Here is a 24956-nt window from a genome sequence, read left to right as displayed (position 1 = left end):
TTCAGCTTCTTAAAGGAAGCACAGCTCTGCCAGTGCCTATAGAACCCAGTCCCATGAGGCCTAGGCATGGCATTCTAGACTTCGGCAACGGGCCACTCTATTCTCCAGTCTCATTTTGCACAACGCCCTTCACCTCTCCTTTGCTCTAGCCAAACTCATCTGCTCACCAGTCCTGGTACAAGGCCGCTTTCTTCCCTACTGCCTTACCTGTGCTCAAGCTGTTCCCTCTACCTGGAATGCCCTTTCTTATGTCCAAATCATACTGATCTTTCCAGGCCGCAAGCAAACAGGGGCCCCAGGACGCTTTGCCCATTGCCAAGTACTGGCTTTCCTCTCACACAGCACTTAGTCTGCCCCCTTCAGTGTGGCCCTTGTAATTATTGATATAAATTTCTTACCCTTCCCATTAGACCAGGGATTTCTCATTCATCTTTGAGTCCCTGAAACACCAGGCAGGGAGACTCACACATAATCAGTATGTATGGGACAACTGAATAATTAGTATAAAAAGCCACCATCCCAAGCAGGCCAGGGAATGCTTAAGTGAGCCATATGAAGATCATTTGAAAGAATATCTCCTCTAATTAAATTCACATCTATAACTCCACGCAGAGACATCAGACATCTGGCCCATGCACATCAGCCTTCCTCCAGATGCCACCAGGCTTCAAGGGCTGCCTGAACCTTGACTTCACATATGCAGCTGAGACTGCTAGGCCTGCTCTGACCACCCCCACATCAGAGGGCAGTGGCTTAGAGCCACCTGCAGTCTCACAATTACCTCATAGGGTCACCTGGGGTCTGATATGGACCACAGGGGGTGCAAGCTGGGGCTGGCCACATTCTGAGCCCTGAGTGCTTCAGGACCAAGAGGAGGGCAGGCGGCTGAGCAGTGGGGCTGAGCTCTGCGAAGTGGGGCCAGGCTACACAGGGAAGTGTCTGGGCACAGCATTCTGAGAGGCTTGTCCTCTCCAAAAAGTTTATCCACAATGCAGAGGGGGAAAGAAAGAGAGAGAGATCACAACCGTGTTTATGAGTAGGTTTTATCCAAGAACCTCATATTTTCCATTGAAGGAAAAGCTGATCTACATATAAAGATTCAAACTTCCAAGACCTATACTCAAGAGAAAGAAACAATCTTCAGCCATAAATTAAAAGTTTGCTTTAAACTCTCACTTCCCAAGAGAGTCAGGGCTCCAGAGCGCTCCACACCCCAGTTGGGCCCTGCCTGTCCACCAGTCTAGTCGGAAGGCAAACAACACAGGCTATTTGTAATGACAAGCAAACACTAATGAATTTCGGAGCACGTCTGGTGCTTGCATTTATGGATCATAAAATCATCTGGCTGCTTCTGCCTGTGCTGACATGCCAATGAGGCAACCCCAAGTATTTACATACAGGAAGGGGCTGCCAGGACCACTCGGTGAGGGAAGACAGGGGGTGCAGGGGCTGCCTGTTAATCTTCCCATTACATACAAACCCATTTTTATGCTCTGACATTCAGACTAAATCTTGGCATGCAAAATCCTATTAAACAGTATTTATTTTTTTTAATATCTTGCGGTGGGAGGGAGAGTCAACATAACTGTCTCAACTACACAAAGGTACGAACCTCGTCAAAATGGCTTTGTAAGTATCAGCCAGATATAAGTAAAGGATTTAATGCAGTTAGATTTTTCCCCCAGTTAGAGATAATTTGTCTAATACACCCAACTGAATTCTAAGTGTCTAGAGGAAGGGTACTTCCACACACATCGCTAGCCACCAGGGCAGACCCCCTCACTGCCACACTGCCAGGGAAAGGAACCAAGGCTCTGGGACTCCTTCTACCCCAGAGGTCTGCAAGAACCCAGCCAGCCACTGGCTGTCTGGGCCCTCCAGAGACGACTTTCATCCTTCAAGTTGTTGAACACCAGAGACCACAGGAAGAGTTACTAAAATGTAGACTGAGCGCCTGCATAAGGGGATCTTCCTTAATCCTAATGAAATATGTAAAGCTCACTTTCCTATGGCCAAGCTGTTCCCACATCTGCCCTAAGGCATGTGCAAATAAAAGCTGTCTAAGCAGGGACTGTTAACGGGCTTTAACTTTCAGGAGGCATCACTCATTCAACCAAGTCCTCCTGGGCCCTCATCCCACAGTCTTGGGCTCTCTTCAGAAGCCTGCACAATATGAACATGAAAGAGGCACTGAATGGAGCAGGTGGGGGTCTCAGAGCAGAGGTCCCCAAGAGGTAAATGACATATTAGGGCAAGGGGCCACTGAAGGACACTGGCTCCCCACCACTCCCACTTCTCTGGGAACTACACCTGGCCCTAAACCTCATCGCATGGCAAGTCACCCTGCATGACATGAACCTGAGCCCCATTGGGCCATTAATGATTCTTTGTGTGCAAATCTGGAATCTAGACGGAGAGAGAAAGAAAAGCAGCAGCCCCCAGGGCTCAGGAGCCTCTTTGCCCACCAGGGAGCCAGAGGGAGCCAGAGGGAGCCAGTGTGGAAGCCAGAAAAGAGACATGAGGAAGGTCAGAGAAGAGAGATGAAAGATGGGTGTCTGGCCAGCCTCCCTCCACTCCTAGCTTCCATGAGACACCCCTTGAGGCTTATAGTAAATTCCCCTTTTGTTGGCAAAGTCCCCTTTTGTCCAGCTGGCTTGAGTTGTGTTCTGTTACTTGAAAGTAAAAACATCCTGACTCACCTGGTTTCCCACAGTTCTGTTCTCACAGCACCTGAGCCTGGGTGGCCTCAGTGAAGGAGGGCAGGGGAAGGGTCCTAGGCTACCAAAATGCTCCTCTCCTCTCAATGTCACCCATTCCAGCTGCTCTGGTTATCACCAAGTCCACTTCTCTCAAGGCTGCCCCTTTGGGTGTTTTTTCCCCCGGGTCCCACTAGTATCCAAACACGTTGGCTACTAATGAGTCTCCAGTGGCAAATCAGCCCCCAAGATCCCTTCACGGGCCCAGAGGTCTTCCTCTAGACAGGGCCAGATCAGCAGCTGCTAAGAACCTGGAGTTCTGCCAAAGAGCCTGCAGATAATGTCCACAGAATCCGAGAAAGAAGTATTCTATTCACAGTCATGCTTCTTGCACTGGGAATCTCACAGGGGTGTCTCAGGGGCACCTCAAATTCGACACCCAGGAAATCAAATTCTCCAAGGGCCCCTATCCTATATCATCTGCTTTTCTCCACTGTCACCCAGTTGCCTGGCCTCTGTGTGTGCGGCCCAGCCACATGGAACGTTTCGTTCACCCTCTGTCCTACCTGTCTTGTGCTCTCACCTAAGGCCTTGGTACATGCTACTCCTGCTCCTAGGTATGTTCCTTCTCCTCCCCTTCACCTGACCAACTCCCCCTCATTTCTCAGGTCTTCACTAAAACCAGACAAACTTTCCTGAACCCCCACCACTACCCAGACCACATGGACGCTCCTGTGTGGACGTGCAATTCCCCTTACTATTCTTTTTTTTTTTTTTTAAATATATCTTTATTGATTTCAGAGAGAAGAAAGGAGAGGGAGAGAGAGAGAGATAGAAACATCAGTGATGAGAGAGTCACTGATCGAGCCTGCAACTCAGGCATGTGCCCTGACCAGGAATCGAACCCCGATCGCCTGGATCCTAGGTCGATGCTCAACCGCAGAGCCACGCCCGGCCGGGCCCCCTTACTATTCTTTATTGTAGTGCTTGTTGAATTGTCTGTCTTTGCTCCCTAGACTACAAGATAGCACCCAAGAATCTAATTTGTTCGCCTTTGTATGACCAGCTCCTAAGTGCCTGGCCATAGGTGATGTTGAATAACTAATTGTTGACTGAATGAGTGGTATCCTATATCAGTTAGCAGGAAGTAAAGTATTTGAAAAAGTGAGTTTTCCAGATAGAAGTTCAACTCTTTAAGCAGTAACTTTTTATTCAGTGAGTTACTGAAAATTTACTGAACAAATACTATGTGCCCAGCACCACGCCAAGTATTTGAGAGACGATACACTAGATGCGGTCCTTGCCCTTGAGTTTCAGGGTCCTTTGGAATCTAATGAAAGCTATAGGTTCCCCCCGCCCAGTAAAATGTGTTAAAATATTATGTGAAATTTTATATACAATTTATCTTAACATTAAATCTGAATTAAAAAAATATTTTCAGAGATTATTTCTCTCCTATTTTTTCAAGCAAAAATAAATAAATTACTACCAACTTCTTGAAAAGAATCAAAAGAAATCCAAACTATGCAACAAGAGTAAATAAGAACTACAGCAAGGAGCCTGCTGCAATCTGGCATAAGAGGCAGTTACCAGGGGCTGACATGTGGACTCTCAAGCTAGACCACCTGAATCTGAACCTGGCTCTGCCACTGACCAGCTCTTGGCAGATGGATTAACCTCTCTGGCCTCAATCTCCTCATTTGAAAATGAGGATAACTGAAGTGCCTTCCTGGCCCTGGCCAGGTAGCTCAGTTGGTTAGAGCATCATCCTGATACACCAAGGTTGTGGGTTCGATCTCTGGTCAGGGCACATACAAGAAGCAACCTATGATGCATCAATAACTAAAACATCAATGTTTCTCTCTCCCCCTTTCTCTCTCTCAAATCAGTTTTTTTTAAAAGTGCCTTCCTTATATGACTGTTATTAATATTCAATGGTTCAGTTCTTATAAAATTATTAGAATAGTGACTGATACAAAAGCATTAAAATATAGTTATAATAATTATTATTGACTATAAAGTTGAACTTGTGAAACACTCAACATCTAACACATGATGCTCCTTGACACATAATACCTTGACATTCAATCAACTTGACTTTATTTACCAAGAGGTGCTGAAAAGCCTGTCTCCCACCAGATCATCACTGCAAAAGGCCCCCATGAGAGTCAGTGGGTGTCAGATATCAAGGCTGGCCATGTTCTCAAGAGTTTTCCAGTTGAATCAACTCCACGTTGTTTTCTTTTCTCTCAAGTCACTGAGGAAAGCAATGTCAAGGTCTCCATCACTGATGGGTTGTCCCCAAGGAAGGACTTTGAATCTATACTCCTTCTGCATGTTTTGCTGAGCAGAAGCAGTCTTCCAGAGAGAAGGGTGGTGCTTCTAGGTATCTCCAGATTCCTGTTGCTGAGACTCAGCAGGGCTCTGCCACTCCTGTGCTGTACAAACATTTCCTCCAGCAGTACAAAGTTTACAGCCTTGTCCAGCCCAGGCTCCTCTCAGGAGGCAGCATGGCCAAAACTGCCCATTTTTCAGAACCATCTATAATGGTGAATTGAAAGATTTACCTCATTCACATGGCCAAAAATAGCTGGCAAGTAAGCCAAGTCATGAATGAATTCCTCTTTCTCTGTTTTGTGTGTTTTGCTTTACTTTCAAAGAAAAAAAAAAAGTAGAACTTCAGTCTGAAGTTCAGGCAAGTACTTCAAGGCTTGTCTTTGGAGAGCCGGTGAACTCCTGGGCAGTCGAAGCAGTATATGTTCTGCTCCATTTCATAGCAAAGCCTCCGGAGAAGGTGGTAACTTGGGCCCCAGCTCCGATGACACTGCAGGCTTTGGGAACACTGCAGTCCTTGACAGCAACGCACACTACCACAGAAAGTCCCAGCCAGTGGTGGGCAGGCTCTCCTACTTCAGCAAAGCTCCCAAACCAGGTGTGTAGCCAGACAAAGCAGATGCTTCGTTTGTACACAGACAGCCCTGACATTCCTCTCAGTCAGAAGGTAGCTTGCCAAATAAACTGTTTGCCATTTTGAAGACTTCGAAGTTTCCCAAAGGGGTCTGCAATATAAGACACTTCTTGAGTACTGACAACATGCAGGTAACAGATACCAGCAGGTGCTGGGTGCACTGAGACCATCGTGAGCAGCTTGTGCAATGAATTTCAAAAGAAATGGTACAACTGCTGACTCTTTCCACAATCCACTTCAAAATACCAGAAGATGGGCAGCTAGTCCAGAAGTGACATCACCTGACACGGAAACTGCTTTAACCTCCGCGCCACAACTCAGCTTGGTCAGGTCCCAGTTACAAAGCTTCACTGAGCTCTCTCCTACAGAGTGGCTTCTTTTGTGTGACAATGCACTAAGCAGTATTGCAGGGGGTTTCAAAACAAGGTTTTGGGTTGGAGCAAGTCCAAATTTGGGGAAATTTCCAGCCTCTCCTAGTGAAGCCTTCTCCTCCATAAGTTCTCTTCTCCCGTCTCAATCTTTGGGAGGTGGGTGCCCTTCCCCCTCTCAGGTGTCATGTGATCACTGACAAGGGTCCTACCACTGGACCATGAAACCTATATAATTTTATTAACCAATGTCATCCCAATAAATTTAATTTTTAAAAAGAAAAAGAAAAATGGATATGAAACATGGTAATTAAAAAAAGAACAAAAACAAAGACAAAAGTAAGACCAAAGTTTAGGTAAGCTTCATTGCACTCTTTTCATTTGACATTTTCTGACTTCAGCAAGGATCAGCGTAAACACACACAGATGTGCACGAGGGTAAAGGTAAGGCGCACTTTCATACATTCCTTTCAAAGGGAAAATATTAGGCAACATAGTACAGTGACGATGAAACTGTCATCATCCAGACGTATATGCCAGTATCTTGTGCCATACTACACACTTTCGGAGTAGAATGATTACTTAACATAATTTTAGAAAAATAACTTTTTTTCTACAGAAGATAGTTTCCAAAATAAAGAAAGAGGCTTTTGATTCTGGCTATGACAAAGTAACTAGTATTGAATTAACTATGAAAACTGGATAAAGTAACAACAACAAAACTGGCTTTTTGAAGATAGCAGAGAGCCAGGGATTTGATATCAAAGGAGCCAGGATTTGAGGGCCCACGGCTCCAGAAAGAAGGGCAATGCACTGAGGTGAGCTCTATGCTCACTGTTTTGTCCTCTGACAATATCAGGTGTTGGGAAAGATGAGGGACAACTGAACCTCTCACACACTGCTGACCGGAATGGAAACTGGTACAAGCACTTTTGAAAACAGCTCAACTGTAGCTATTACTCTGAACATACACATTCCTTCTGACCTAGCAATTCCACTCCTGGGTATTATACTCAACAGAAATGAATGTTCATACCCAACAAAATGTTCAAGGATGGAAGGACGCCTGTAGCAGCATTATTCATAATAGCCTTAAACTGGAAACAACCAAAACATCCATCAGCATTGGAAAAGATAAATAAAAGGCAGTTACTCATGCAATGCGTGGAATACCGCACCAGAGTGAAAGGATAAAACCCCTGCTACGCACAGAAACACGGTGAATCTCATGCACATAATGTTAAATGAAAAGTCAGACAAAAATATATATAATATGGTTCCATTTGCATAAAGTTCAAAAACAGGCAAAACTACCGACAGCACTAGAAGTTAGAATAGTGATTATGCTTGGGGTAGTTAATGACCTGGAGGGGGCATAAGGTAGGCTGTTCTGTATCTTGATCCAGGGGCAGTTATATGGTTGGTTTACTTTGTAAAAATGCATTGAGTTGTATCCTTAAGATTTGTGCACCTTACTGTTATACGTACTTTAAAAAATCTCTTTCAAAGATAATTGACTTTAACAGATAATTATTTCATGCAATAAACAATATCTTGTGGAAATTATTACATATGTAGAAGGGAAATGTATGATAAAAATACTAGAAAGACTAGGAAGGAGGTAAACAGAAGTATACTGTCGTAAAGTTCTAATATTACACATGAAATGGTATATTATCACTTGATATCAGCCTGTGATACGTTACAGATATATACTAAAACCCTAAACCAACCACTAAAAGAAATATAGCTAGTTAGCCAATAGAAGAGATAGAATCATGAAATATGCTCAATTACTTTAAAAGAAGTCAGAAGGAGAGGAAAAGAGGAACAAAGAATAGATTTAAATCCAACCAGATCAATAACCACATTAAATATAAATTGTCTAAGTACCCCAATTGAAAGTGAGAAATTGTTAGGTTGGATAAAAATGCAGGAGTCAACTATATGCTGCCTGCCCAAAGGCCACTTGTCCTAACCACCCAAAGGTCCCATGCCCTAATACCATCACCATGGGAATTAGGATTTCAACATATGAATTTAGGAGGGACACAAGCATTCAGACCATAGCACATGCTAACACTGATCAAAAGAAAGATGGATATATTATCAAACAAGGTAGATTTCAGAGCAAAAACTATTACCAGGGATAAGGCAGGTTACTTCATAATGATAAAGAGTAAATTCAATAGGAGGACATAACAATTATAAATGTTTATGCACCTAATAATAGAATTTCAAAATGCATGAAGCAAAGACTGATAGAACTTAAAGGAAAACTCAACAAATCTACAATTATAGTGGGAGATGGCAATACCCTTCTCTCAATGGTTAATAGAAAAAATTGGTAGAAAATCAGTTAGGATACAGATGACTTCCATAACATTATAACCAACTTGACCTAAATTATATTTATAGAACACTATGTAAAACAGCAGAATACACATTTTTTTCAGGTTCACTCAGAACTTAACCAAGATGGACCATGTTCTGTGCCATAATGTTAAATCTCAATAAACTTAAAATAATTCAAATTGTACAAAGTATGTTCTCTAACTCAATTAAATTAGAAATCAATAGTATAAAATACCTAGAAAATCCCCAAATATTTGGAAACTAAATGACACATTTCTAAATATTTCATGGATCAAAAAGAAATCAAAAGGAAAATTAAAAAATGTTTTGAACTAAATAATAATGAAATCCCAAAATATCAAAATATGTGGGAAAAAGATAAAGCAATGCTTGGGAGGAAATTTCTAGTACTAGATGCCCGACATTGGAAATGAAGAAAGGTCTCAAATGTCTGACCTCAGCTTCCACTTTAAGAAACTAAAAGAGCAAATTAAACTCAAAGTGAGCAGAAGAAAGGAAATAATTAAAAATAGTAACACAAATCAATGGATTAGAAAACAGAAAAGGAATAGAAAAAAATTAATATAGCCAAAAATTTTTTTGAGATCAATAAAATTGATCAATTTAGCCATACTGATCAGGAAAAAAAGAGAAAGAAGACTGTTGTTATTCACAGAGACTTCATCATCTGTGTAGAAATCCTATAGAATCTACAAAAAGTCCACTAGAATAAGTAAATTTAGCAAAGTTGCAGGATATAAGGTCAATTTAAAAAGTAAGTCATATTTCCATAAACTAGTGATGAGAAAGTGAAATAAAACTTACATAAAATAACATTTATAACAGCATAGAAAATAAAATGCTTAGGAATAAATCTGACAAAAGATGTGTAAAACCTAAACACTGAAAACACTGACGATCTAAACAACATTACCGAAATAAATTAAAGACCCAAATACATGAAGACACACACTGTATTCATGGCTGAGGTGACTCAATATTGTCACAATACCAATTATCCCCAAATTGATCTGCGGATCCAGTGTCACCTGATCAACAGCCTATTGGGCTCGTCATACAACTTAACAAGCTGATTTTAAAATTTATATGGAAATGTGAAGAGACAGCCAAAGCAATTTTGAATCAGAACACATTTTAAGGATGGCCTGATTTCAAGACAGCAGAGGGAGTTGGAGCGGAGGGATTGCAAGAAGCATGAGAATGCTTTTTGAGTTATGGGTATGTTTACTATCTTGATTCGATGATGGTTTCACAGGTATATACACACATAGAATCAAGCTCAAATTGTTGGCTTTATTTATATGCGGTTTATTACATGTCAATTATACCTCAAAAAAAGCTAAAGCCCCGCCAGGAGAGGCTCAGCGGTTGAGCATCGACCTAGGATCCAGGTGATCGGGGTTTGATTCCCAGTCAGGGCACATGCCCCGGTTGCGGGCTCGATCCCCAGTTGGGGGTGTGCAGGAGGCAGCCAACCAATGACTCTCATCATTGATGTTTCTATCTCTCTCCCTCCCTCTCCTTTCCTCTCTCTGAAATAAAGATACATTTAAAAAAAAAAAAAAGGCTGAAAAAAAATCTCATTCTGTCGTGTTTAATTTTTGGAGGCAGTAACATTATGGGAACTGAGACCTTGAGAGGTTAAGTGACTTGACCATGATCACACAGATACAAACCTAGGTCCTTCTCATGCCACAGCCCAAGCTCTTAAGCTTTAGGCCATACAGAAAGAAATGCTTTTTTTATTTGCCTCTCATTCATGCATCAAGTGGTGGCAAACACTGATCTTATAATGCACCAGACTCTGTGGTTGGAGTAAGGGATAGAGCAGTGACGGGAAAAGTCTTCCCTAGGGCCCTTCTGCACTCGACTTAACAGCACTGCCCTTGCTTTCCTCCTATTACATTCCCGACTTCTCTCAAAAGAGAAGAGATAACTTGTGAGTTTCTGCCATGGGCCAGGCCGTCTGTCTGTGCGATCCCTTTAACCATCACAACACTAGGAAATGGGTATCATTTCCATTTCACAGATAAGGAAAGGGAGGCTCTGGGAGGTGAAGGAACTTGCCAGGATCACACAGCTAGAGAGCAGCGAAACCAGGTTGCAAATGCAGACCTTCCTGCTTCAGAAGCCTATGACCCTCCCATCGCTCCGAACAGCCTGGAATCCTGCTGCTGCTCCTGCCACTAGGGTCCAAACGAACCCTGTTTTCCTTGCAGATGAAATCACAACCAGGCGCCAAGTCCCCATGGAGAAAAGCAGCTGTTCACCAAAGGTTCTGTTTTGTGTTATTAATTCATTTAAAAGGAAATTTGGTTTCTAACCAGAACTAATGTCATATCCACACTCAAGAATGGAGAAAAAAATTAGTCTGGAAGTTGCAAAGATGGTTTCATTGGATCTAACATGCTGCTGGCCTATGTCTGCAGCCAGACCGACTCCTGACCCAGCCGGCTCTCCCCACCCTCCGCCCAGAGAAGGACTCCAACCTCTGTCTCCATCATGAATCGAGCTAAGGGAAGTCCTTTTCCACTTTGCTTCCACTGTCACAGGAAGTTGTCACAATGGATACAGCAGTTACTAAGAAAGGAGAAGCAAATAACAAATGCAAACTCAGAGCAATAACAGATGACAGAGACGGCTGCTCAGGCTTCCGGTGCTAACATCAGCACTGATCTGACGAGCATCAGGCCAGGCACCATCATCCCACCCATGCCTTGGCCCAACTGGAGGGCAGTGGGCGTGCACCTACTATCTAATTCAGTTTTTTTAACAAAGGGAGGCACTGTAGCATAGAGGATTCAATATTATTATTACTCCTACTACTACATCCTAAGTGTACTGAACAAATAATATCAGGCACTACACTGGGTCACAGCCTATGGGGTGAATGGTACTGTCATGATCCTTGCGTAGATAGAGTTTATAATCTAGAGGGAGACAGACTTGACACAAGGATTAGTCAAACTTTCCAAAGGCATCACATTTCAGCACAGTGGTGAAAAGCACCACACATAAGTGGTGGGTGGTGAGGCGGGAGGGAGCATACGGGGAACCTGCGCTACCCTGGAGCTCAGCTGCTCACTCCATCTCCTGAGGGACAAGGAGTTGGCTGTGAGAGGGAAGAGAACAGCATTCCAGGCAAGGGCACAGCATGTGTGGGCACAGCGTGTGGGAAGGCGCTGAGGCGGGAGGGAAACGTAGAGGATGCAGGGAGCAGAGGATGCGGGGAGTGTGGAGTTGTGGCAGCGTGCTGTGGCCCCTTGAGGCCAGGAGGGCCGTTGCTGGTCTACCATGCAGAGCCTGGCCAGTGGGTCTGCATCCTGGGAGCAGTAGGGAGCCTCGGAGTGTGCTGGGCAGGACCAGGAAGTGGTCAGACTCTGGATTTAGAAAGATGTCCCTGGATGCAGAGAGGAGGTTAGGGGGTGGAACTGACCCTGGGGGTTAGTGATTGGAGAAGTGGCAGTAACTTAGGCCAGACTGGGGCAGTGCAGGGAAATGGTCTGAGAAAACTGCCCAGCATGTGACCTGAGAGAGGGGTTTTAATGATGTCAGCGAAACCGATCTCCTCTTTACAAATAACTGCCTGCTGGCAAAGCTCTTCCCTTCTCCCAGGGCCCAGCACTGTGATTCCAGGGAGCAGCAGAGACACACAGGGTTTGTCCGGCATCCAACACTGACCTCGGCCTTCTGGAATGCCCGCTTCTTCGGAGCAGGCAAACAGCATCCAGACAAAAGGCCAGAGGGTCAGGTTCCTGAATCCACAGGCAGTGTTTTCCTAAACTAACGTGTCATGTGGCCCCGGGGAAACTGTGTACTCCGGCGGGGAGTCTTCGTTCCTGCAGGCCAGCCCTTCTGCCAACCAGCAGATGCTGGTCAAGTCACACTCCAGGGTCTCAAGCTCTTGAGGACAGGAAGGGTGAAACCAAATCTCTCTCGTCAGTGTCCCACAGGGACATGAGTTCTATCTGGATAACGTCCCAAAACATTTGTTAATGCTGCTCCTACTGCTCCGTTCTAACCCATTCTGCCTTTTCCTTTAAATACCAGGCTCTCCGAGGGCTACAGGAAGGAGGAGAGCCGAGGATGGCATGCCCATCCAGACCACCCCTTGCCTGCCTTCCACTAACACTGAGCACCTGGCCTGTGCCTTCACCCAAGTGGCAGGCAGTGGTGACAGTCTGGTCCGTCCCCTCATGAGGCTCCCAGTCCAGGCCCATGGCTTTCCTCTGGGAGAGCTTAAGCTGTTTCCTGGCGCCTCCATCTCCCTCCACATTGCTGTCATCTCTGGACCCTGGGATGTCCTTAGGCCTTTAGCTCTGGATCGCAGTCTTCTCTTCTCCCATTCTGCTGTCATCTCCAGGGACCTCACTAAACTAGGTGGTGTGACTTTTCACCCCTGGTCACACAGTACCTCAACCTCCTCCCAGAAAGACCTTTATCTCCCCTCCACTTCAGCCACCAAAAAGGCAGAGCCATCGCCCTTCCAAGCACAGGCACCAATACTCCGCCTCCAAGACCCTGAATTTGGAACTCCTGCTCCCCCTGTGACCTCCTGGCCTCCCTCTCGCCCCCTACTCCTAATCAAATCTCCCCTTTGCTGCTGCTTCACTTTCGGTCCCTCATCCCTTTTGAGTCTTCCAAGCCACCTGCCCTCTCCAGCCCTCCAGCCCCCAGGCAAAACATTGCTGACCACCTTGCCTGACTTGCAGGGTGCTTCCCTGAGCCTCCCCTATTCCTGGGGCCACTTTCTCTGCCTCCTTCCTGATCTCTGCTCTTCCTTCTGCTCCCCAAATGCACAATCCACTGCTTTCACTATTTCTCCTGGTCTCGGCTCTTACAACAGCCTCATAACCAGTCTAGCAACAAGCCCTCCCTTCGTCTCTGTCACCACTACCCTCGCCTCACACAGACTATTGCAAAGCCTGCTGACCAATCCCCCTGACTCTAGCCAGTTCTGCCTCAGGTGGTTAGAATGAACCTCCTAAAATACGTATCTGTCATATGCCTCCCCTTTTGAAATCCCTCAGTGAATCCCCAAGGCTAACAAGGTAAAGCTCTGCCTCCCACCCATCCCACCCCCCACGCTCTCCCTGATGCCCCTACAGCCCCCAAATACTTCTTGTCTACTGTCTGTTTATATTCTGCCCCTCACTCTCGTTGGAGTGTGCCAATGTCCCCTTGGTCTTTTTCTCTCCAGCAGGTAGCACAGCAGACTGAGGAATGGATGAGGGTGTGGAGGTGGGTCTGACCACCAGGAAATCTGGCAGTGGGGATGGAGCAGTGTTGGCAGGGGCAGCAAAAAGACTGGAAAAATCACAGGCACACAGAGCAGCTTTCTGCCTCATCAAATTTGGTACCCACTGCAGTTCATTTGCATCGCACTCAGGCCTGCTGGACACCCATCCCCATGCCTCTGTGACCCTGCATGCCCCCAGTGCCAGTGCCAGTGCCAGCTGGAAGAAATGACACACTGACTTCAGATAAGCCCTCAGCATGACAACATCCCAGACAGCAATGCCCTCAAGGAGCAGAGAACCAAGAGAATGGCAGGCTCAGCTTGTCTTCTCCCCAGACACCAGCACCAAAAGTAGTGTTTATTCCTGCTTAATAGATTATCTGCCTTTTCAATGAGTCATTCACTCTGCCTGAAATGCCTTTCCCAGCTCCCATCCCATTCCCCAAGTCCCCCGTAAGACATGACCCCTTTCAGCCTTCAAGGCCCCATGCCAATGCCAACTCCCAGGCAGAGCAAGTCTCCTATTCAATATTCACAGGTCCTCAGCACACCACGGTGCCCATCTTCATTAAACCTCAGCCTCCCTGCCATCTGGGACGCACAAGCATGTGAACTCAGGTCTGAAGGATTTCAAGTACAGTGCTCTTAGCCACTATGCTACTGAAAGCATCACTGTTCTGGGCCACTGGCTCCTACAGGCACCCCTGGATGTTCTGTTGGGCACAACCTCATGTCATAATACAGAGCCCGTGCAAACTTGTGCTGGTGAGAAATAATAGCTGTGGGTTCCTGGGAGCTTACTGCACGCGGCACTGACCTCAGTTCTCACAGGCCCACTATAAGGCAAAAACTATTATTTCCCCCGCTTTACATGCGAGGAAATCAAAGCATAAAGAGAGTGAGCAGTAACTTGTCCAAAGTCCGAGTTGGAAAAGGCGAGGCCGGGAGCAAACCCAGCTTCATCAGATGGAGTCGTGCTCTTAGCAAATGATGCAGTGTTCGTGGGCCCAGAGGCTCGACTTGGCCAGAGCCCTGGGCTGAGGAACGCACACACCGTGCTCACTTTCAGCACATTCTAAGAACAGCAGTTCCCCCTTGATGCTGCTCCACATGGAAACTAATGACAAAAACAGTTCTGACATTTAAACTGCCTTCTGAGAAGCTGTTGGACCTTCAACTCTGTATTCTGGGAGCTGGGCATAATGACTGACAGATTTATTTGACAGAGAATGCTGGTGGGAACAAAATGCCACTCTGGAAATATGCCTTCTTGCAAGGCTGCCGCCACTGGGACCCCTCAGAAAGGCATCCTCTACAGTGCAGCCCTCACCCTGGCCCCCGGCGGCCAGGAATCCACCCAGCCCTGCAACCCAATCCCCTGCTGCGGCGATAGGGTTCTAGGCCACAGCTTATAAGTTAAACACAGCTGTGAGCTATTATACTGCAAAGTTGTATCTGCGTGAACGTGCCAATTTTTGATAAAATTTTCACTTGTTGGAGTCACTAGGGAACAGGGCAGTCAGTCATGGCTCCATTATTTGCTAACTTCCATTTTCCTTGCTCTCTGCCAATCCTTAACTCACCGTCTGCCTGGCTTCCTCTAAACCCTGGGATGATGCTCTTACGGTCCCCTTTGCAGAAAGGAGCAGAAGCCACAGTTCCACCCTCAGTTATCAACAGCATTTGGAAATTTGAATTTTCAAAGGCTGAGCTCACCAGGCAAAACCCTTGCTTTGGGGAAAGTGGTTGCACCACAAAACAGGCACCCTGGTAGTAATGTTCCCTTAAGTGGTATGCCCCGCCCCACCCTGCCGCCACCCCCACCCCCACCGGCCTGGCAATGCACCCCAGATAGTGTTCCGCTGCAGCCCTCCTCTCATGCAGCCATTCACTCTCCACTCATTCAGCAAATATCTACTGAGTATCAGCTATGTTCCAGGCATCAGGATTACACAGGGTCTCAGGATGCAGATCTCCAGAAGCAAAGGAGCAAATGCTCCTTTTCTGCCCTGGTACTTCCAAAGACCTTTGGGGGAAGTAAAGGAGGGAGGCCCGCCTGGGTGTATCAGTGGTAGGAGTAGAGGGAGAGAAGATAAGAAGAGAAGGAACGAAAGACAAATAGAATGGCAAAGAAACAGCAGTCTGTGCCCCGGCCAGTGTGGCTCAGCTGGCTGCTGTGTCATCCTGCGCACCAGAAGGTCGTGAGTTTGATTTCAGGTCAGGGTACATACCTAGGTTGTAGGTTCAATCCCCAGTTGAGGTGTGGACATGAGGCCACCGGCCAGTGTATCTCACTTACATTGATGTTTCTCTCTTTCTCCCTTCCTTCCTCTTTAAAAGCAATAATAAATTTAAAAAACGAGTAGTCTGCTGGTTAATAGTAACATTAATATTGTTATTTTAAGACTATTTTTATATATCATTGGATAATACAAAAAAGTAATTATTTACTGTTGTTAGGAACCCAAATTCTAAGTGTAAAAGATAGCATATAAAAAGTCAAGGGAAGTAAGTTTACAACCCTGTAATGTTAGACTGGAAGTGAGAAGATCAACACTGTACTGGTCATGTGGTACTAGATAATGTGGTACAATACACAGCCCTCAAATCTCAGAGGCTTACAGCAACAATAGTTATTTCATGCTCTCAGGTCTATAGAGTAACTGCAGTTCAGCTGATCTCTGCTGGGTCCCCTTGGACTGGACCAGGTTGGGATGCAATTCAGGCTTCGGGTTTGGGATTCAGGCTACACAAGCAACAGCTACCAGTGCACCATGGAGAGTAGAAATTCCAGGAGGACTGGTGGAAGGATGTCATGCCTCTGACCACCTCAGCTCACCACCTGCATGCTATTACTTGTCCCTAAGTCACAGGGCCAAGCCCAAAATCTATACAATGGGGAATTATACACACCCACAGGGGGGTTATGACAAGGATGAGGAGGGAAGAAAGAATTGTGGAGAAATATCACCACCTCCCCTAATTATAATCTCATGACTTCTCCTTTTAAAAAAATAAGTATTTCCTAGTCCTGTCCACCAAAAAGACCGAAAAGCGACAGCAACCCAATAGCGATGAATATCCTCTCACCCAGATTGTGGTTTCTAAATATTATTCTGCACTAAAAGAAACCAGCGCGCTAAAGAATGCCTGAATCCAGATCTTCAGTGGGAAATGTACATTACATTTATATGTATCATTGTGCCAAAGAGCATGGAAGTTATAAAAGATGAAAATATCATGTTGACATAGGAGATGACATGAAAGGGATCCCATTGGTTAAGGATAGGACAAATTACGCAATAAAAAGAATAGTGACTATAACTGATTAAAACGCAGATTTCCCCACGCACTCTAACTCTATGGAATCAGAATCTCCAAGGATGGAGCCTAAGCATCTGTATTTCTGTGTGTGTGTGCAGAGCTCCCCAACCAATTCTGATGCATAGCCAGGGCTGGAAGTCACCAGTCCACAGGTTTCCTGGTCTTCTGGGAGTCCAGGTCACTCATAGTGTCCATCTTGCTCTCAGATGCCAACCTCTGCTTGCTGGAAAGTCTTGCCTACAACAAACTTAAAATTGCCCCCTATTCATGTCCTTCCAACTCTGGGGTGGTCCAGCCACAATGTGGCAGGCATCTTCAAGGGAAAAAAATTCCAGTTTTCAGTCTGTTAACAAAAATAAAAACAGTAAAAAAGCTCGGGCAGCTCCCAAGGCCCTCCTTTTAACCGCAGTGTTGACAATGACAATGAGGAGCCAACACTTCCATTTTTAGCTAACATATCATAGATCCAAGACATTCAGGTTTGGGGTTTCTCCAGATACCTCAAAGCAATTCGCTCATAATCCCCAGAACCATCTGGTAAGTTTTTGCAAAATAGTGTTGGCTGGGTTCCGGACCCTGACACAGATTCAGGTTCAATGGTCTGGGTGGAGTCTGGGCACCCCATGTTTCCAAGGCTGCCCAGGTGATTCTGATGTGCAGCCACAATTGAGAACCACTGCTCCAAGCTAAACTTTTGAAAGCAAAACATCTCCACCTTAATGTCTTGTCACAACTTGAAACCAGATATGCCTTGGGTGAGGTGCCTTCCAAACTGTAGTGCCCCGTGGAAAAGTCTTGGTCTGCCCTTGTTTGTGCCTCTGAAGAACTCCCCACCCCTTCCCTCCTACAATCAGCCTAAGCAGCAGTCCCAGCCCCCCAGCACATGCAGGTTCAGGGTTCAGGGCTCACAGCAGGCTGGGCTGCCCTGCTCAGCGTTCAGGACAGAGAATAAAGACCCAAATGTCTAAACCACTCCAGATCAAAACTAAGCAGAGCACATGATCAGAAATAGCTGAGAACTAAGGTGACCACCAAACATCTATTCCCCCAGAAGACTCCAAGGTGAGCTGTTTCAGTTTTTGTTTTGTTTTTTCATTAGAAAGAATAGGTAACTCCACATTAGAACAAAACAGAAGATTGGAAGTCAGCCAATTAAAAAGCAAACATAGCTCTACTCCCCAAAGCTAATGAACACAATGTGCGCGTGTGTGTGTGCAAGCATACACACACAAAAATAATATAAATCACATTCACATCTTCACATAAATGCCGATCACAGCTAACAATACGAGTTTCCTCCTCATCTCTAAGGTTAGATGCCAGCTCCCAGAAGGCCTGGATCCTTTGTCTGACTGCATTAAAATGCTGTTTTTCTCAGTCTTTATAGCTACCATACTGTAAGAAGAGCATGTTAGGAATGTTCTGGAATTCACAGTAGACACCTTTTGGTTGCAGCAGACACACTGTGACATATCTCTCTACCAACACCTCTCCTCTCTGAAATCTGCACCCCACTCACAAGGCTGCGTCCCCTCAGCTGTGTTTGCTCATCTTGGCCACGTACTGATGACCTTGGTCACTGAACCCGCACTAGACACATGCTCAGCTGGGCTGGCCTGAGAGTTGCTGGTCTCAGTCTGGAAGGTGGCTTCAGTGGGATCGGTGTAAACGTGGGCCCTGTGGAGAGGTGGTGTGGGACCACATAGGCAGACAGAAGTGAAGGCAGAAGAGAGGAGAGGGAAAGCAGAGGCAAGGAGCAGAGTGGCCTGCATCCTGGTCAGTTCTCCAGGCTGCCTGAACTCCACGCCCATGGATTCTGTAAAATGCCCCTTTTATCCCTGTAATAAATTCCTCTTCTGCCTATCACAGCTACTTGAAATTCATTCCTATTACTTGCTAACAGAAAAAGAACCCTGACTAAAATAACTATAAAGCCTCGTTATCAACTGCTAAGCATTTCCAGCAATTTTTAATCAACTTTAAGTCAACTTTCTTATCTTTATTGAACATGCTGTTGCTATAAATGTACATTACAATTCAATGTAAATATGTATGTGTTTTGCTGTAGCAACTGGTTTCAAAATCAGACACAAGGCAACCACCGGAATATGGGATCAACAAAAAAAAAGCTCTCTAGAAAAACATTCCCCAACATTCCCTTCCTGAGAGTGACCACTTCCAGGAGGAGGAGCCTGGGAAAAGTCATTCATGGGCCAAGACCTGTCTCAGGCATGGAGGCCATGGGCACCAAATGCCACAGCCCAACCCAAGTAGACCAGATGTGGTGACATCCTCTGGAGAACCCAAACACCTGGCTCAAAGAATGAGCAGCACCAAGGATGGCAAGTTTCGGGACACTCTCTTTAATGGGGCTTAAAGCGATCACATGCGTTTACAGAGACTACAAAAGAGAAACTGTCTCACTCTAACGTGGCTGTTAGAACAGTAGGAAGGACAAGGTACAGACCTCCGGCTGGATGGCTTTAAACACAGGGATGTCCATTAATGTGATCTGGCTCTGCAACAAAAGAGAACGGGTGTTAGAAAATACAAAGGTAACTGTCATGCTCCATTGCATCTATAGAGTAATAAAATATTCTTAAAAGTTATACTTCACCCCTTGAATAAAAATCAAGATAGAACAGAGTAAAGAACAGGCAAATTTCTAAAATGCCTTCCCATCCCTTCCCTCATCATAAATCTCGATCCACACCCTTCTCTCTTGAATGCGAGACAAATGTCCAACTTAAGAACTGGTAATAGTAGTTTGGAGGGTGGGACTGAGAGGAAGGGGAACATTTTTTGGTTTGGATATTTTTGTATAATTTGAGTCTGTTTTTTCAAGCATGAATTACTTTTGTAATTTTAAAAAGTTGACAATATTAAAAATTAGATTGCTAAACAGAGATACTATTACTCTAAATTTAAATTAAAAAAAAAACTGTGGCTTATAGAAATTGTCCATTTCTTCTGAAGTTTAAGCCTTCTCAAAATTATATGGTAGAGTGCCATTCCAGATGCCTCCACAGACCAGTGTTGGACCACGAACTGTTTATTCCACAGCCCACGGTATATAAGACAACTATAGAATTTGAGAGCAAGCATTTGGAAACTTACAGCAATTTGCCAAATACTCATTGTATTTTTTAAAGTATTAGCCTTCTATAGATTGGAAATGAAAAAAATTGGTCCTTCACCACAACTAGCTTGAGAGACATTAATGTTAGCACAGAAAGCACATGTCTGGTTAGAAGGGTGTTCTCATTGGGCAACAGTAAGACAGTGTCACTGCTGACAATTCTGCAGACCGAGGCAGGGACTGAGCTGGCTTCACATGGCCTATACCTATCTTCATATGTCACATGGGGGGCCAGGGGTCAGATAATAGGCGCCTCTGTGACAGGCCAGGGAAAGGAGAGCTGATGGCCTTTGGATGCCTCCTAATGCAAGAAGACACCGTTTACCAAACACAGGTCATCTGTGAGGACACAATGCTGTGCGACAAACATGGGCTCTGGGATCAGTGGGGCTTGGGTATGTGTCTGGACATGTTGCTAAACATCAATATTCTATTTGACACCTGACAACTCTCCCAGTCTCAGGTGCCACATCTAGAAAACAGTAACAATAATCCCTATCTTATAGGCTCTTTGTAAAAATTCAAGACAAAGGATGCAGAATGCTTAGCACCTGACAGATGCTCTCTATATACATATGTGGGGGAGCAGGGAGTGGGTATAGTGTGGGTGTGGTTGTGTGTGTGTATATATATATAGAGAGAGAGAGAGAACTATGTGTATATTATACACACGTTCACACACACAGAGAACATCTCTGAACAGGAGGGAGGAATAAGCAGGCAGCTTCAGTGGAAAGCTCTTTGTCCCCTCCAAAAGACTAGTGCTCTTCATGGGCCCAGAGGTGAAATGCTGCCACTGATGGAAGCTCAGCAGAGAGACAGTGGATGGCACTGGGAATGAAGCACTTGGGAATCTACCATCTTCCCACCTCTCAGTCCACTCACCAGTGGCATGGGGGCATTGGACATCTGCACATATGGATCTGGCCCTGAGGCCTGTAGGCCCATGTGCCTGGCCTAGGCAGTGCAAACAGACTGGCATTTCTCCTGCCAGACCCATGGAGATTGCTGGCTAAGTGCTCCTGACATTCGGATTAATTCTGCCATCCGAGGGAACAGAAAGGACTTGTGAAAACAGATTTGAGCTGAGAGCTCTCAGAGGGCCTTGGAAATCTCTCCCAAGTTCAAGTGAACTCTCTATCCGGGAGAACCGGCAGGATGTTTGCAATGTCATTTAGGAAAAGAACCAAAAGTCTGCTAATGTGAAAATGAGAAAACTTCCTTTGCATCCTGCCATCAGTTCTAGGGTTTGCTACTGAATTTCCAAATGATTTATTAAAATAGTGACTTTACATTTCATATATGTTTTTGGACAGTTCAAGTTTCAAATATTCTGATCCCTGCTCAAACTGTATATCAGAAAATGTGTTCAAGTGTTTTTTTCCTAAACAAATAAGATCAACAGAGGTCACCAGACTTAAAATAGACTGGCTGGTCCCAAACACACACTTGGAGCGTTTTCAGGAGAATCCCTTCCGTTTCTATCCTCTCACCTCCAAGCAAAAAAGATGCAGTGTCCAGAGCAAGAATATATCAATACATAGGTAAAATCAACCAATTATAAATTTCATGTCATTTTACTACAAATGCAAACACCTGTGACAAAGGTTGCTGGTGAACAGTCCTTCCCTGGAAATTTGAGCACCCCAAGGCAGGCAGTTTTACCAAAAAGGGAGGGTGTGGGTAGGGGTGGGAGCTTGAGGGCGAGGTCAAGCCCTGGCCCTCTTCAGCCCTCCCTGGGGAGAGGCCCTGGCTTCCTGGACGGAGAGAGCATCTCCTAGGGGTGTGGCGCAGCCTCCACAGAAACAAGACAATGGTGCTCTCATTTCCTAGCAGCAAACCGGAGGTGGTGGGGAGCACATGCCTGAACCGATGAGAACACTCAAGAGCAAACTTCTTAATGGCTTCTCCTTAATTGTTCGAAATAAAGCCTCAACACATGATGTCCAGTTAAGCTAGTCACTCAGCAATGCCTTTAATCCGAACTCCTCCCATCTCGTCCTTCCTCCTAAAATCCAGCCTTTTAGGGAAGTGGCCAATCTCCACATATCTCAAAACATTTCTGTAGATCTAAATCCTTCAGAATGGAGAGATCTATAGGGCCACTTCACAATGAAAAAGACTCTATTATATGGATAAATGAAAGCTACTAGCCAAAAAAAACAAACAACAATGTTTTCATATGTTAAATGTAGTGTTTCTCCCCTCCAACAGTGGCTGACTGGGTCCTCTCTTCCCAGCTACAACCTTAGTTTAAGGCCCTCCCAGCCCCCAAATAAACTAACCAAAAAAAAAAAAAAAAAAAAGCAAGCTGTTAGCAAATCCGGGGTCTGTCTTATCTTAGAGGATCTCTTTAAATCTGCATTTAGATTACTCTGTCAGGGCCTAACCAGGAGGGCTCACAGAACAAAAAGTAATCAGCTCCAAAGAGACACATTCCGGCTTCTACTCTCAGGGCCACAGGAAGTGCACGTCTGGCAGTTTTAGAACTGGAGTCAAGGAAATGCAAATTAAACAGGAAGATACCATTTGTCATCCACCAGTGCCATGAGGACTGATGGGACTAGGAACTGCTCTGTTTGTTCTTTTTGGAAAGTAATCTGGCAGTAACTCATAAAGAAGTTTTTAACTTTTTTTTAAATGTCAAACTTACAAAAGAGTTACCAGAATAATATGGTGAACTCTATAACCTTTCACCTAGCTTAACTAATTATTAACATTTTGCCTCATTTGCTTTATCTCTGTGGTACATGCCCATTTTTTTTCTGAACCATTTGAGAGTAAAATGCAGATATTATGACTCTTCACCCCTAAATCCTTCAGTATGTTGTTTCCCAAGAACAAGATGACCCTCTTACATAATGTTAAACTTACTACATTCAGGAAATTTATCATCAGTACAATAGTATTATCTAATATACAGTCCACATTTAAATTTTGCTAATTATCTCAATACTGCTTCTTATAGCAATTTTGTCTTGATTCAGGATCATCCACTGCATTTAGACATTATCTCCTAAAAGGCGAAATGAGCGTACTGTTAACACAGTATTCCCTATACCTACGGAAAGAAAAGTACTCGTGTTAGGGGCAGAGATGTTGATCATGCTCTATTGATCATGATTGTTAGCTACGAGTTATAAGAAATATTAATCATGTTCATGTGATAGGCAGTTAGACAGACATGAGCAGAGCAAGGGCAATGAGCCAGGTACAGGAGGTCACCAGGGCAGAAAGCCCCCACCCTCAGGATGCCCAGCAAAGGACAATTGTAGGGTGGAACCTCACCCCCTGGGTGGCCTTTCCTCCCCTAGCTGGTCATGTGGTTTGGACCCCCTGACCTTTCTTCCCCTAGAGATAACATCTAGGCCTCAGCTGTATTCCAGCTCCAGGCCCAGAAAAGCAGCAAAACCAGCCACAGCTGCATTGGATGATGACCCCCTGCCCTGGAGCCAGCCAATCAACCAGTGGAGGAGACCACAACCCTGAAAGGACGCACCTGGAAAACTGTTGAATATTATAATGAGATCTTCCCCTGGGACCTCCCCTAAAATTTCCTTCCTTAAAACCATTAGGATGGAGGACCCAGGGTTCTCTCTCCTGGGAGCAGCCTGTTCCATTAGCTTTCCCTTTCCCTTTCCCTTCTCCCTCCACCCCCACCAGGCATGTTACCATTAGCTTCCTCACGCCCAAGCTCCAAGGGCCCTTCCTTTGCCTCTATAACTTGTTTCCTAAGCCCATTTCTTCTAGGAATTACTTCTTCCACCTCTGTAATTTTACCAAATAAATGTTCTCTTACAGCTTGGGTCTTGGCTCTGAATTCTGTCCTAGCCAGAACCTAAGTTTTGAGGCTGCTAAACCCAGGTCCAGTGTGACCCCAAGGACCTAACACCCAGTGCAGTTCCCGCCATCTACAACATTCAGTTAACTGTGATTGTTCTGTTCTAATTAGAAAAAGCGCTTTCTAACCTGGCTGGGAGTTGTGCGCCCCGAGACATAGGAATTACCCTTGGAATGCAGTCCATTCCCTGTTTTGGAGAACTGCCTATCATGGAAAGATTAACAACCTTTTTCCTGAAACAATGAAATCCCAGAAGCACCCGCCCTTTGCAACCCCCAGCCCACATTGCCTGTAATCTGGTCCCAGAGGTGCCCACCCTGGAATCCCTGAGGCACCTGCCCTTGAAAGTCCTCTGTGACCTCCAGCCCACCTTGCCCATTTCCCCATGCCTGTAATTCCTACTTTCTCATGTAATCTTTGTTCTTCTACCCAATGTAAACAGCTGGCATATGGAGGGCAGCAGAACAGATTTTCTTGGATGACCCTTACTGCTCTCCCATACGGCTTGCAATATTGGAATAAACACTCATATATGATTCAACCCTGTCTCTGCTTAACTGGCTCAAGTGGTGACAGGCAGCCCAGACCCATTATTGTCTGATTTCACTAGTATATAAGAAAGTTTTATAGAAAGCTCTACATTTAGATACAGATATAAATATAGATGTTTACTGCACAATTACTTTTACAGTAAAAATCTGGAAACAACCTAAAAGGTCATCAAAAGGGACTTGTTGAAAGAAAAATCATGATATATCCAGACTATGGAATATCACACAGCTATTAAGAACAGGGAATGAGCCCGGCCAGGCATGGCTCAGCAGTTGAGCGTTGACCTGGGATTGGGGTTCGATTCGCAGTCGGGGCACATGCCCGGGTTGCAAGCTCGATCCCCAGTCAGGGGCATGCAGGAGGCAGCTGATCGATGACTCTCTCATCATTGATGTTTCTCTCTCTCTCCCTCTCTCTCTGAAATCAATAACAATATATTAAAAAAAAAAAAAA

The 24956-nt window shown here is 45.1% G+C and overlaps 1 protein-coding gene across 2 annotated transcripts in view; it reads right to left on the bottom strand.

Annotated features, from left to right (window-relative positions):
* Nucleotides 1–24956, bottom strand: part of RALGPS1 (Ral GEF with PH domain and SH3 binding motif 1) — a 193442-nt gene that overhangs the window by 157394 nt on the left and 11092 nt on the right. For both annotated transcript variants that reach the window (XM_016210986.2, XM_016210985.2), the window contains exon 3: nucleotides 19439–19489. In XM_016210986.2, the coding sequence (XP_016066472.1) occupies nucleotides 19439–19489 (51 nt within the window). The remainder of the gene's footprint in view (nucleotides 1–19438; nucleotides 19490–24956) is intronic.

The sequence above is a fragment of the Miniopterus natalensis genome, chromosome 12, assembly GCF_054644295.1.
Source record: "Miniopterus natalensis isolate mMinNat1 chromosome 12, mMinNat1.hap1, whole genome shotgun sequence".
In the NCBI taxonomy this organism is placed as follows: Eukaryota; Metazoa; Chordata; class Mammalia; order Chiroptera; family Miniopteridae; genus Miniopterus; species Miniopterus natalensis.
Note: the sequence above shows the minus strand (reverse complement) of the source record. Positions and strands in the feature narration are given on the sequence as shown.